The sequence below is a fragment of the Protobothrops mucrosquamatus genome, unplaced genomic scaffold (genome assembly GCF_001527695.2).
Source record: "Protobothrops mucrosquamatus isolate PMUCROS unplaced genomic scaffold, P.Mucros_1.0 scaffold46, whole genome shotgun sequence".
Classification (NCBI taxonomy): Eukaryota; Metazoa; Chordata; class Lepidosauria; order Squamata; family Viperidae; genus Protobothrops; species Protobothrops mucrosquamatus.
Window position 1 is genome coordinate 1,192,575 of NW_015386428.1, and position 14,573 is coordinate 1,207,147.

At 50.3% G+C, this 14,573-nt stretch overlaps 2 protein-coding genes across 3 annotated transcripts; both read left to right on the plus strand.

Moving 5' to 3' along the window:
• The first annotated feature begins 2,039 nt into the window (after nt 1-2,039).
• Nucleotides 2,040-9,163, plus strand: AZIN2 (antizyme inhibitor 2). The gene is made up of 9 exons (XM_015811678.1): nt 2,040-2,138; nt 2,584-2,757; nt 3,872-4,044; nt 4,507-4,641; nt 5,032-5,197; nt 5,297-5,459; nt 6,838-6,950; nt 7,938-8,152; nt 9,019-9,163. The coding sequence occupies exons 1-9, from the start codon at nt 2,040-2,042 to the stop codon at nt 9,161-9,163; spliced, it is 1,383 nt and encodes a 460-aa protein (XP_015667164.1).
• A 1,592-nt stretch (nt 9,164-10,755) lies between these two features.
• NDUFS5 (NADH:ubiquinone oxidoreductase subunit S5) lies at nt 10,756-14,573 on the plus strand. 2 transcript variants are annotated; one of them, XM_015811679.2, is made up of 3 exons: nt 10,756-10,816; nt 12,708-12,925; nt 14,324-14,573. In XM_015811679.2, the coding sequence occupies exons 2-3, from the start codon at nt 12,710-12,712 to the stop codon at nt 14,405-14,407; spliced, it is 300 nt and encodes a 99-aa protein (XP_015667165.1). In that variant the 5' UTR covers nt 10,756-10,816; nt 12,708-12,709; the 3' UTR covers nt 14,408-14,573. The 2 variants fall into 2 exon arrangements, with proteins under 2 accessions (XP_015667165.1, XP_015667166.1); XM_015811680.1 differs by lacking the exon at nt 10,756-10,816 and adding an exon at nt 11,016-11,100.

Consider the following 14,573-nt stretch of genomic DNA (forward strand, 5'->3'; position numbering starts at 1 on the left):
ATCCTCCTTCCCCTTTGTGAATCCCTTCCTGGTCGTGCAATCCAAAATTCTCTCCTCAACTTACTGTACACAGCTCCTCTCCCTGTCAGGGGTCGTTTGATGCTTCCCAAAACATGGAACAAGCAGGGCTCTGATCAGAACTGGTTGGGCCTGCATCTATCTTCCTTCCTTCCTTCCTTCCTTCCTTCCTTCCTTCCTTCCTTTTTGTAAATCTGCTGGAGCAAAAATAAGGAAGTCAGAATCAATGTCCCTGCTTCTAGAATGTTTTCTAAATTCTCACTTGGGTGACCATTTATTTTATTTTATTTGTATCCCGTCGTTATTATTTTTTACAAATAAGTCAAGAGGGCAAACCTATCCTATACTCCTTCCTCCTACTTTACACAAGAACAACCCTGTGAGGTGGGTTGGGCTGAGACCGAGAGACTGGCCCAAAGTCACCCAGCTGGCTTTCATCATTAAGGCAGGACTTATTCCTGTCCAATAGTTCATCAGTAAAAATAGGGGATGCCAGGAGTACGGGCATTCTTACTCCAAAGTCAGTTCTAAGCTACCCTCACAATTTATCACTTCACTAACAGTTCTGCCTCAATCCAAGTTTTTCCACAACCCTTTATTTTACACACAATAATCAGAAACAAGAGAAGTGTCATGGTCCCAACAGACAGAGATGAATAAAGCAGAACTCCGAGGCTTGCAAGTTCCTCAAAGAACATGTTTATTAATTACAAAGTATTGGCACAGTCAAGAAACCTACACAAGGAACAATTCCCCAATACAAAGTTAAATGTCCCACCCACAAAAGCTATGTAAGCAACTACGTTCCTCAATACGATTGTTTGGCGGGCTTTTTATGAAACACCCAGTCTCTAGTCCCGGGAGCAGCCAATGACCTTGGCTCCCATGGGACAAAAGATTATTTTGACTAGCGAAGCACCTGGGCAACCCCCCCCCTTCCTCTGTTCTATGTGGCAACCGAAGATGAGTAGGAAAAATGGCTGCAGCCATGCTCATTTGTAGAGTTGACATGAAGGTTGCTAATCAGCAATTACTGTGTCCCAAAGGCCACAAGTGAATTTTGACGGCAGTTGGGTGCCATGGGAAGGGTTATGCATTTACCCAATGGCTACCAGAGGGCACGGGGCTAGAGATGAAGCACTTATATCTGAGGACAAACTTGGGATGTTGCTTTCTGCACAGAGACTCCTTTTGTCTGCAGTTACAAACTAGGCCAGGGACTGCAGTGCCCCCACCCCATTATCTTCTTCTAAGAAGCTTCTGGAGCAAAGTGACTGACCTTAGTGGGCCAACGGGGCTCGTGGTCGGCCCTGCCATCCAACGTAAGAAAGTCCCGTTAAACAACAGGGCAGGCAATGTGCAAAGCGTTCAGCCACATTTATCCTTTTTATAGGTGTGGGAGAAAGCAGCGTGCTTGGGTTTTGCATTTCAGCAAGCAAGACAAACTTGTCACCATCTGTATCTGATCAGAAGATGTAAAAGCAGAGATGTTGCAAACACACTGACCTAGTTCCGGGTCAGCCTCATCTGCTGGACCTGTAAAATCACAGTCTGCACCCCAGGCCTCATATCGTAGTCACTGAAAGGTCCTTACTGTACATGTAGATGTGTTGATTGGGAGCCTGGTAGCACCTTTTCCAACTAACTAATTGTATTAAAAGTTGTAAGCTTTCAAAAATCATCATCCTAGTTGGCCAACAGATCTTCATACTTTCTGGACCACCTTTTCCAACCTGAAATATTTTGCCATCCTGTGCATCAGGTGGGAGAAAGAGATCCAGGAGCCTTAGTGATCTCCTGCCAGGTTAGGAAGAGGAACCCTCTCTAATCTTCCTGCTTCAATGTATGGAAACCATCCGGTGCCTGGCAGAAGAGCTGTGAAGTAGCTCCTTGCCATCTCAGATGGTTGAGAAGGAGCTTCCCGATGTTGTCTTTTTCCCTCCACAGTGTGTTGCATACTTAAAAACTATCCCCCTTACTGACGGAGTCTTTCCAAAAAAGATCCTCCTCTGATGGTAACAATGATCAGGTACCCAGACGAATCGGATGTCATGATGGTGGAGGAGGGCTTCACCACTAGGGACCTCCTGGAGAGTCTCCTCCTCAAGGTTGCCCAGACGGTGAGGACCAAGACAGTTGGCTTTCCATGCACTGAGGACGGAGGGAGTGTGGGCATGGGTGGGTGAGTGGGTACTCATCCCAGGGCGTGGACTGCCCATTGGCAATTGTGGCTGAGCCATTTGGGATAAAGGACAAGAGGCCTCGATGTGCAGGACTCCACAGTGTACACAGAATTCAGCTCTTCCATTGCAGAATTTATGCAACCAAACTTAAGTGCCCCCCCTTACAAAAGTGGAAGGAGAGTTTTCTGCTTGGTGTGTACAACTATCTTGTGAGGCAGGCTCCTAAGACAGGCCACGATGTCCAAACTAACATCCCTGTGGAGCTGGCTGAGGGTGTGGGGACCCGGTGTCTGGAGGGAATTACCCTGACTCCAATCTTTATGGAAGTGGGTGCAGAACAGATCTGTTTCTGACGGTGCTGATTGTGTTTCTTCCTCTCCAGGGTAGCCGAGAAGCGTTTTTCGTGGCAAATCTGGAGGACGTGGTGAAGAAACACGTGTGCCTCCTCAAGGCCCTGCCACGGGTCACGCCCGTCTACCCCTTGAAGTGCAACAGCAGCAGGGGAGTGGTGCAGATGCTGGCAGGGCTGGGGGCCGGATTCAGCTGCACCAGCAAGGTGGGCTGGAGTGGCCTGGGGAGACGGAGGGGGGGGGGGCTGCAGGGTGCAGGCAAAAAAGTTCAGAGGCAGAGGGTTTCAGCCCCACGGAATCGCATGAAGCCAGGCGCCCCAACCGAAGAGGCTTCTTGGTTGGGAAATGGGATGTCTCCAAGGGAAAGCAAAGGAAGCCCCGTTGTCTTCTCAAAAAAAGCACCTGGGGGCGGGGGCTTTCCCTTTCCATCCCAGGCAGGACCCCCTGAGTTGTGGAACTCTCCTGCAGCAGATCCGCCCTTATGTGCACGGAAAGAAAAGCATGTGTGAATGTCAGTCTTGGAATCTTGAGAGAAGTCTGGCTGCTACCAATCCTCCATTTACAACCATCCATTTAGCAACTGTTCGAGATTACAACAGCGCTGAAAAGTGTAGCTTATGACCAGTCCTCACACTTACCATCCTCACAGCCACAAGACCAGCATGTATTTTCGAAGGCTGCAGTGCCCCGGGGACCACGTGATTGCCACCGATGACAAAGTAAATGGGGTCGCTGGATTTGTGTGATTCGCTTAACAACTACCTCAAAAAATCAGGCACAACCCACTTAGCCAGCACCTTACTTAGCGACAGGAAGTCTGATCCCAGTTGTGGTCATGAGTGGAGGGCCACCTGCAGTGGGGGTGGTCCTCGTCTTATGACCACAACTGGGATCAGACTTTCTGTCGCTAAGTGAGGTGCTGGCTAAGTGGGTCGTGCCTGATTTTTTTTACCTTTTTGTCATGGTAGTTAAGTGTATATCACATTTGTCCCATTTATTAAGGGCCCACATTTGCCACTCTTGAGTGGATAATAGAGCTGAGCAGGCCACGGGACTTGCCACAAGGAAACATGTGCAGTGGGAACAGCGGGGGAGAAAAGCAGAGTTCCGTGGGCATTTGGCTCTCAAGCCCACCGTTGGCTTTCTGGATTCTTGACCCCTTAAGGTCAGCGTTTTGTGGTGACTTGAACCCTTTACAATGGCCTCTCCCCAGGAGGGTTTCACAGGAGGCAGGGATTTGGGGGTTAGTGCTGGTCTTGTATGGCCCCCATTAGCCCCAGCCCCAAGTTCGGATGACCTTCTCTGGATGTCACCCCCCAGACAGAAATGGACCTGGTGAAGAGTACTGGAGTTCCACCAGAGAGGATCATTTGCACCAGTCCCTGCAAGCAGATCTCCCTGATCCGATACGCGGCCAGCCAAGGGGTGCAGCTGATGACTTTTGACAATGAAGTGGAGCTTGGGAAAGTAGCACGGAGGTACCTGTCTGCCAGGTAGGGCATAGGCATCTGTAGACCTTATGCAGGAAGAGGCAGCTGCAAAAAATGGGGGAGAAATCTTGTCAGCCATAACTAGGCACCAAACAAGAAAACCTCAAGAGCTGTTGGACTCCTAGAAAGAGTTTCTGGTAGGAGAGAAGAGGGGGGGGGAGCAGGGAGAGTGCATTTAGACTTGTGAGATTCTGTGACTTTAACCTGATAATAAAGGTAATGTCAGCTTGCATGACTTTGGTTTCCCAGTTTGATTGACTTGGAGGGCTGACAGTGTTTGTTTGTATGTATGGGGGTGGGGGGGAGAGAGAGAGAGAGATCATGTGCATCATTTAAAAATGACCTTAATTATGTAATCTGTATATTTGTACAATGACCTTGTGATGCGCAGTTGCATCATGCGAATAGAAGGGAAAGCACAGTTGTTAACTGTAGCCAAACAAGTTTGTGCTTCCCATTCCCCAGAATGATTCTGCAGCTGGCTACTGATGACTCCAGGTGCGCCAATCATCTCAGTGTGAAATTTGGGGCCACCCTTAAAACGTGCCGACATCTCCTCGAGATTGCAAAGCAGATGAACATCGAGGTGGTGGGCATCAGGTAGGGGAAGAGATCCTTTTCTCGTGCCAGTTGCCAACCCTCCCTGGTCCCTCCCCTGGGCACTGAGTTCTTTCTCCCAATGGCCACAGTCCCTTCCCCTTTGGCTGGAGGCCTCCGTGCCTGGTTAAAAGACTGAGCAACAGGCAGCACCCAGAAGTACCTGAAAGCACCTGCCGTGAGGCCTGGGAGAACAGTGTTCCATCGTGCTTTTCTCTGACCAAAGAAAGAAAACCATGGAGGTGTCTGAGATGGGGTCCCCAATTATCTGAGTGGTGATCTATAGAAGTTGCCCCCCAATCAGGGAGAGGGCAACATCAGCAGTGCTCCCCACAGTTTCACTGAGTAAGTCTTCTGGATGTTCACAGGGTATTCACCTGCTTTCCTTTCTAGCTTTCACATTGGAAGCAGCTGCACTGACCCTCAGATCTTCACCCAATCCATAGCAGACGCTCGGCTGGTCGTGGAGATGGGTGCAGAGCTGGGCTACAAGATGCGTCTCCTGACCATTGGAGGAGGGCTTCCCAGTGCCCAGGAGTCCAGAAGGCACTTCGAAGAGGTAGGAGTCCTTATGCTTGAATCCTGCTTTGGGTGCCTTTGGGTATAATGGCGAGGTTTCCGCCCTTCTCCCGCCCACCCACCCACCGGACTCTTTCAGACAGCAGCTGTGATCAACTCTGCCTTGGACCTCTATTTCCCTGAAGGCTGTGGGGTTGAGATCCTTGCTGAGCTGGGGCGCTACTACGTGCATTCGGCCTTTACCTTGGTGGTCAGCATCATTGCCAAGAAGGAGGTTCCTCTGGGTCAGCTGTGCTCGGATGGTAGGTTCAGCGTTCCCAAGCGGATTTTCTCCCTCCCAGGGACTCCCCATCCTGGCTTACAGCCAGCACCTGGGGGCATAGAATACCCAAGGCTACTGTAGGAGAAACAAGCCACGCCCTGGCTGGACACACTGCCCCTAATTTGACCACGCCTGTCTTTCCTTGGAGGGGCAGTGCTGTCCTGGGAGTGCCCAGCTTTGCCTCTCTTGAGCCTGGCTGGACATGACCAGCTGGAAATCAAGAAGCCAACCTTTCCTCTCTGTCCATCCCGTTCTAAACCCAATGAAAACTCAGCCTTATCAGGAGCTGCTTTGCAAACCTAGAATTTATTTTATTTATTTATTCAATTTATAAAGTGGCCCAATTCAAAACCACTCATGTTTAAAAATCATGAAATCATCAACCTCAGAGCAAAACGTAGCGACTGAGTTCATTTCCGCAAAACACCTCTTGACCAGCGCTCAGAGTCGTTCGAGGGACAGCAGGATTGGGGCTGTGCATATGTGGGGCGTAGGCTGCTCCACCGCTCCGTGGCTCCCCTGGGACGGCCCTGCTTGACAGGAGGGAGTGGGAGCCGGCTGGCTCTTTCAGATATGGTGGGCCCAGGCAGAATTCATAGGAGCCAAGTGGGCTGCAAACGACCTGGCCCTCTGCCCAGCTGGCCTCCATAAAGGATGATCGGCTGCATTGCATCCACCAGAAGCCAGGGCAGCTCACAGAACGATGGGATACCGTGGGTACAAGGCCCCAGGTCAGCTCTAGGCCACGTGGACAGAGAGTGCCACCTCCCACTGGCACAAATTTGCATTTTACCTACTTTAAACATTTTTCTTGTGGCCTTTGTTTTGGGAAGGAAGGGCCAAATTGGCACCACCTAAGTTTTGGCGGCCTAGCCCAGTGCCCACATGAGCACCTTTGCATGTCTGTAACTACCAGCTCAGCTACATTCTGGACCAAATGCAGCTGCCAAGTCAGTTCCAGGTGGAGAACAATAATCCCAGCTGAGGCAGAAATGACCCTGGGCCCAACGGATGCCGAAAGGGCATTTGTGCTCGGTCTTCCTCACCACGGCTGCGTTTCCTTATCAGCCTGGCCTGTAATGGAGAGGTTTCTGCTGCCGCTGCTTTTCTCCCCACGTCCACCCAAAGGGTGGCCCAATTCTGGCTGGGCAGAGAAGTGCAATTCTGATTTTGCACCCTGACATTCAATCCCCCTCCCCCCCAGGGTGGGAGGGCCGGGTGTCCAGGTTCCCACAGGTGGGAGGGTCTGTACCTCAAGAGCGAAGCCACCCACCAACCTGGCTGGGGGCTTCCCATCAGCCCCCGTCCTCCTCCTCCTCCCAAGGCCTCCCTGACCGACTGCCGTTTGGTCTCCTCAGAGGAAGCCGCTGAGGGCAAGAAGAGCTTTGTCTACCATATTAACGATGGCGTCTATGGGTCTCTTGGCTCGGTCCTCTTCAGCAACATCCGCCCTGTCCCCGTCCTGCCTAAGGTAAGGAGAGGCCCCTGGCTCAGCCAAGGGGAGCCAGAGTGCCAAGGCCGCCTCCCTCCCTCTGGGAGGCTTTAGGGAAGGGGCCCCGGGGCCCCCTCCCGGTCTCCCATGCCGCAAGGGGCTCCCTTCTGGCTTGGAGGGCAGCGGCCTGTGCTTTCGGTACAGTGCAGATAGCATAAGGAAGGCCAGCACGGGGTTGTGGGGCTAGGATCACTTCCACCCACAACCAGGGAAATCAGTGGGTGACTTTGGGCCCTCTCTCTGTCTTCAGCTTGCTGCTGTGGGGATAAGCAGAGAGGGGGATCCCCGTGGAAGCTGCCCTGAACTCTTGAAGGCTGCTTGCGTGGAAGGGTCTGCCTTGATGGGCAGCGGTTTTCCTGCAGAGCCATCTAGGCATACAAAGGGAGAGTAGCTAACATTGCAGTACTGGAAATGGTCTGCCGTAGACATTCTGAATATCTAAGAATATATAAAATTTCTGCAAATAGGATTTAGGATTCTGAGAATTTATAAAACATCTCAGAATACAGATAGTCCTTGACTTACAACCATTCATTTAGTAAACATTCCAAGTTACAGTGGCACTGAAAAAAGTGACATGACTGTTTTTCACACTTAAAACCGTTGCGGCATGTGATCACGTGATCAATATTTGGACGCTTGGCAACTGGCACGTATGTTTATGGTGGCTGCAGGGTCCCAGGGTCGCACGGTCCCCCTTGGTGGCCCTCTGATGAGCGAAGTCAATGGGAGGAGCCGTTCCCTTGACAAGAGTGCTGCTAACTTGGCAACTGCAGTGGTTGTACAATGGGGCAGAGCTTCCTTAACATCCGTCTTGCTTAGCAGTGGAAACTTTGGACTCAATTGTGGTCATAAATCGAGGACTATCTGGAGATCATTACAGTCTTCAGGAAAATCAGCTTAAACTGTAGCTGTGGAGGATCCCAGAAGATCTGGCGGGTTACAGCTCTTTTCTCGTCTTTGCAGAAACCCCCACCAGATCTCCCTTTGCACAGCAGCAGCTTCTGGGGACCGACTGGTGACAGGTTGGACCGAATTGCAGACGGCCTGGAACTGCCTGAGCTGCAGGTCGGGGACTGGCTGATCTTTGAGAACATGGGGGCCCACACCGTGCTCGCCCCCTCGTCTTCCCAGGGATCTCCGCCCACCCAAATACACTATGCTATGTCCAGAGGGGCCTGGTAAGATGGTTTTCAGAGTGGAAGGAAAGGGGGAGGAGCGCCTGCATTTCCACTCCACAAAGCCACCGGTTACGAAATAGAATCCACCAGGGAGCAGAAAATGCTGGCCTGGGTCTTGCTCTGGCCCCGAAATGGCACAGGGTGATCACGCAGAATGCTGAAACAATGAGAGCACATGGACCGCATTCTTACCATACGAGACTCTCCCGTTGTTTAAAAAATACAGAAGAATTAGAGGCTACCCCAGAGCCTGTAGGGAGCCCAAGAGATGACTTGAGGAAACCAAATAGAGAAGCCGTGTACACAACAACGGGTGCAGAAGCCGGCACTGAGTCCAAACAGGAGAGAAAGCTCAGGCTGGCTCCCCTCCACCCCAAGTCCCTTAAGAGGGAGGGGAAGAGGAGAAACAAAAACCAACAAGCAAGATTCTGTTCCTGGAGTCTGTCCGAGTGAAACAGAGTTCTAGTTATCTAACGGAGCCCGTTTCTGACTTGGGCCACCTCTTAGGCTGAGACTGCTGCAACTGATATTTTAAATGCCCGTTGAGTCACAGAGAGGGAATGGTCCCCTGGCCCCATGACCACTTACTCAGTTCCAGACGCTGAGCTGATGTTGGGTGCAAACCACCAGAAACACTTGTGAATAGTCTCAAGCAAAAGCTTTATTGTTAGTCACCTCTGTTACAAGAATCTCACTCGCCTGACTGCATCCCTTTGGGAAGGGCCATCTAAGGCTTCAAGGGTCCTGGGAGAGGTCGGGCCTCTGCCACTTTCTGCAGTGCAAGGGCTCTCAGCTCAGCCCCCCCCCCAACACCTTTCCCCAGCCTAGCTGGAGATTTCCCCACAGCTGACTCCTTTCTCCTGCAGGGAAGCCATCCAGCTCCTCCAGGGGAAATCGCTGTATCCGGAAGAAGAGGATCGGGAGAGCACGTGTACCCCCCCCTGCTGTGGCTGGGAGATCGCAGACACCCTGTGCGTTGCCCCTGTCTTCACTCCAGCAAGCATCATGTAAGCTGCGCCAGTCCTTCATCCTGGGGCAGACCCCTCCCAGCAGAGTCCTGCCATGTCCTCTCCTGCCTCACCTCTTCCTCTTTTTGTCAATGGCCGCCTGCCTCTTGCATATTCTGCCCTGAAGTAGGACCTGGTTTCTCCTCCTCCTCCTCCTTCCTTTCCAAGCAGTGTGGTTTTTAAGTATGCAACATAAATCCTGTTCCTCCTAGCCTGGTCTGGGTGTTCTTGAGGGCATATTGGGGGCAAAATCGGCAGAGGGATTGGAGGCCAGGACAGCCCCCTGCAGCCGTGCAAAATGGGAAGGGCAGCCACAGCAGCCCATAGTTCTACTGGCTTCCAGATGAGACGGTTCAGGGGTTGCTGTGGCTGCACATTAGCGCTTCCTTCCACAGGACGGAGTCTGATCTTCGGGGAGAGTTACTTTTGATGTGCGAAGGCAACCTGGGCATTTAAAATAAGGTGGAATCTACACAGGTTCAAGGAGTCCTGAACACCTGGACCCAGCCCTCGCCCCACAAAAGCTAATACCAAAATGACATTTTTAATGAATGGGAAGTCATGTGACTAATGAGCCATCTTATCCATTACATTTTAATTAATATCATTTAAGTTAAATTGAATCTCATTTGATCTCCACCCCACCTGGCTGTTCAGAGTTCACAAGCTGGTACAAAGAGGCATGCTTGCTGCTCACAAAAGATGTCCCATTTTTATGTCTTTCGCCAATGGGGACAAAATGGGGGCAAGAATGTGCATCGTGCCTTAGAAGTAAGCCTTCCAAACCCTTAAGGTTTACTTTCGCTGCAGCAGAACTCCGTTCGGTTCAACACCTGCATTGCGCTTTTGGAGAATGTGAGGGCACAGAGACATTGGAATGCAACCGAGAACACAGTTGTGGTTAGATTTTGGGAAGAATCCAGAAAGTTAGGCAAAGGGAGGCCTAACTTTTCCAGAGATGGACCGCAGCTGCCTCTCTTCCAAGTTGCTTCTTTGGGGCTCAGCATGTTGCTACTCCCACGCCCTGCCCCCCACCACATATGCTGGCTAAAGGGTTAAGCAGACTTCTGCACAGCATGTCAGAAGGGACGTCTGCATCCATCCTTCAGAGACGGTGCATTTCTGCAAATGTAACGTTCTGGCTAGGGGGCTGTCAAACAGCAAAGCACAGAACAGGCAGTCGGATCAACACACAGGACACCTACCTACACATAACACATAGTTGGGAATTGGGAGATGTGCGCATCAGCCTGTCTGCAGCCATCTGCAACCTGCGCTCACGCATCTACTCCTGCAACACCTCTGTGTAATCGCGGGCAACTCTAAATTGGCCTTGATGCAACAAGCAAAGGTCAAACCAGCTGAGCTGCGAAAGCGCTTCCTGTCCATGGCCACCAGAGGGTGCTGACAAGGAAGCAGCAATTAGAGCTAACCTCTGTAGAGCTAAGCCTTGTAGAACATACCGGAAGCCTGTCAGAACGAAGGGATGGACTCCTCTACCCTTTCGTCCCTCTATGGTGCATACGTACTTCAGGGCCCCGCCCTCTCCCGGCGCGAGCGTCGTGAAAGGGGAGTTTGCGCGACGGCCGCGGTGACGTAAAAGCCCCGCAAGGACGGCGGCGAGGGAGGGAGCGCCGGCGCCGCTGCCCGAGGGAAGGTAGGCGGGGGGCGGCCCCGGATTCGCGCGGCTGGTGGGGGTTGCTTCGGCGTGGCGACTCCCAGCGCCCGCGGCCGGAGCCGCCCCAGCGGCGGAGGAAGGGCCGGGGGCGGGAGGGGTGGGCCCGGAGGCAGCAGGAGAGGACAGGAGAGGAGAGGAAGGGCGGGAGAAAACGGCAGAGCGTGAAAGGCTGCCGGAGGGAGAGCAGCAGCCCTGCCGGGTGCGGTGCCAGAAAATCCGGAGCAGCCCTTGAACCCCCGTCCGGCTCGGCAAGGTCACCCTCGGTCAGTTGCAAAGGGCGGCTTTGCTTGGGACAGGATTGTCCGGAGACGATGCTATATCAGTGTCCCAGGTTCTCGGGAGGGACTCGAGGGGGGGGGAAGAAAAGTGCCAAATCCTGTCCAAACATCTGGCTGACTGCGCAACCCACTATGACTATAATAAACAATACAATGCATTCCTGAGATGGCTGTTCTGCCTTTGGCTAGAAGATGCTGTCGTTCGTGGGGAGTTTCTGTGTGTGCAAGTGAGGAAAGTGCAGTGGTGAGATTCAAATACGTGTGAACAACCAGTTATTTGCATGGATGCCGCTTCCGAAGTCCATTCTGGGCCTGGGCAACAAACAATTGGCTACCGGTTCTGCCGAAGTGGTGCGAACCGGCCGAATCCCCACCCACCCAGCTTTTGCTATAAAAATGGACCTTCCGGAAAAAACAAGGTCTCTGCCCATTATTGAAGCAGGCTAAACTTGATTGAATAAATACTTTTGCAAGGATTAATCCTCTCCCCTTACTCAGCTTTTATGCCAAATATACATTAATCAATGTACCGTGGTGTTCACTTTATGGCAGCTATTGCATTTCTGTGGTTTGGCAGAGGATGAGCATGTTTTGATAGCATTACCCTGATAGTTGAAAATGCAAAGGTTCAGCAAGTTCTAGTAATAAAAGTTTAAGGAACAAAAAATGGGTCTAAAATTAAATGTAAAGAAGACCAATCTCATGGCATCAGTAGAACAACCTGATTTAGAATTGGCAGTGAATATATGGAAGTGGAGAGCTTCTGCCTCTTATAGGATCAACCATCACAGTCAAGAAATACACCATAGTCTAGATGGGCGTAATAGTGAAGGCCTTGGAAAAGAGATGCAGATGCTGTATCTAGCCCTACGAAGATCAGAATTGTGCATACAGAGGTTTTCCTTGTAATCTTCTTTGAAAGCAGAAGTTGGAATTTGAAGCAGGATAGAAGGAGTATTGATAACTTTGGTGTTGGAGAAGACACCTGACAATGCATGAACAGCGAAGAACACAAACCAATGGACCATTGAACGAATGAACCCAGAATTCTCACTCAGGGCTCAAATGACCCTATTTCAGACACATGGAAACTCAGTTCTCTGGAAAACTATGACTGATAAGAGTGGTCTGAATACTGAGGGGAAACTAAGCTTCAATAAGAATCTTGAAAACAGGACATATAATGATTTAATAAGATGACTTTTATAAATACAGTGGAATAAGCTGATTAAAAACATGTTATATGTTGTTATTATATGCATAAATACTAAAAATGTTTATATTCAATTTGGTATATACTGAAAATATTAAGAATTATATTAATGAAGCACTAAAGATTGTTATTGCAAAAAATTAATAAAATATATATATTTAAAAACGAGAAAGTAGATTTTTATTCCTCCAGTGCCTAAGTTGATTTACCCCTGCATATGAAAATGAGGCTTTTTGCCCTTGAAAATGAGGCTTTTTGCCCTTCTGTTACTTGGACAGGGCCTTCCACACCTGAAGCTGCTCCCAACTCCATCCCATCCCCACTCCTGACCGGGGACTTAATCCTTTCTTGCCCCTTACATTTCCCTTCTGCCTTTCAGCCATGCCACTTCTTGATCTCCAAAACCAGCTGGGCATTAACCTAGACAGATGGATGCTCCGCCTGAGTAGCAAGCAGCCCTTTCAGCAGCCCAGCGCGTGCCACACGTTTGAGAAGGAGTGGCTGGAGTGCTCGGAAGGCATCGGGATGACCCGGGCCAAGGAGGAGTGCCGGCTGGAGGCCGAAGATCTGGAGGAATGCATGACCAAGCGCAAGATGGTGAGAGGGGCATAGCTGGGACACGCGACGCCTCTTGGGCGCCCTTGAGTCCTTCTCGGGGAATGCGGGTGTTCCGGCGGCAGGCTGGGTGAGCAGCAGGCAACGAGGATGGGGTTGTTCCTTCCCCAGACAGGAAGGTTACTGCGGTCTGCTTCTCACTTCGGTACCATCTTGACTGGCTCACCCACTGCACTAAGGCCAAAAGGGGGGTTGATTGGAGGGTGTAACTGCTACAGTTACAAACATTTTTAAAAAATGTTTTGGCAACTTACGTGACCCAAACAAATTGCGATATATGTAAGAAACGGTCCCCTAAAAAGTTTAGCTCAGGACAAAGGGCAACTAGGCGCTGTGCATGGCCCTGAACCACCAGTGGGAGATGGTGAGCAAGAGGCTAGAAAGGGGAAAGCCAAGGGCTGCATCTGCCCCAGTCCCTGTTTCGTCACAACTGGAATGTGATGGACAAATAGCTGATTTCCAGTGCTGTTATTTTTCTTCCCTTTATTAGACATGTTAGAATTCGATTCTTCCTGATGGAATCACTGGCCATATCCCTTGCCAAGGCCATAATAATAATTATTACCAATAATAGCAAGAAGCATGTGTTTTTGTTTAGGGGGGGCGATATTAAATTGCAGTGACAGCTGAGTTCTTTTGTGAAAAGTGAAAATTTTATATGAACTGTGATAGGAATAAGTGAAAAAACAAATACAAATGGGCCAGTTACATCATACGGAGGTCGCACTTATCCCAGCTCCAGCAATGCAAAAAAAGTCTCGATATGTCGCAACATGTCACGTGACGTGGCAAGTTTGACACCCGTGGTATAGGTAATACCTTGCTCAATAGTAGTAGCTGTGAGAGGGATCTTGGAGTCCTAGTGGACAATCACTTAAATATGAACCAGCCAACATATAAGGAATGGTTGTTGGAATTGGGTATGTCTAGTTTAATGAAGAGAAGGACGAGGGGGACATCATAGCAGTGTTCCAATATCTCAGGGGCTGCCACAAAGAAGAGGGAGTCAAGCTATTTTCCAAAGCACCTGGAGGCAGGACAAGAAGCAACAGGTGGAAACTAACCAAGGAGAGAAGCAACCTAGAACTAAGGAGAAACTTCCTGACAGTTAGAACAATTAACCAGTGGAACAACCTGCCTCCAGAAGCGGCGAATGCTCCAACACTGGAAGTTTTTAAGAAGAGACTGGACAGCCATTTGTCTGAAATGGTATAGGGTTTCCTGCCGGAGCAGGGGATTGGGCTAGATGACCTCCAAGGTCCCTTCCAACATCATCATCATAATTATTGTTATACATGTTACCACTTCCATCTTGTGTGGGACAGGAGAGGCCTATGATTTCATTCTGACCCCGTCTTTTCTGCTCCTTCCCTTTTGCAGATGCAACGTGTCCGAGCCATCTTGAAGCAAAGGGACTTAATGATTAAGGAGGGGAAATACAAGGCCCCCCAACTACCAGAGTGACTGAAAATTTGGCTGTGATCCCCAAGGAGAAAACTTCCTTTGCTCCCTAGGAGCCGAAGAGATCTGTTCTTAATACTTTGTTAAAGAATGGTTTCGTTGGAACCTTTTCATTTCCCTCTTTTGGTTTCTAGTCCAACCCATGAATAAAATTCTTTGGGACCTGAAA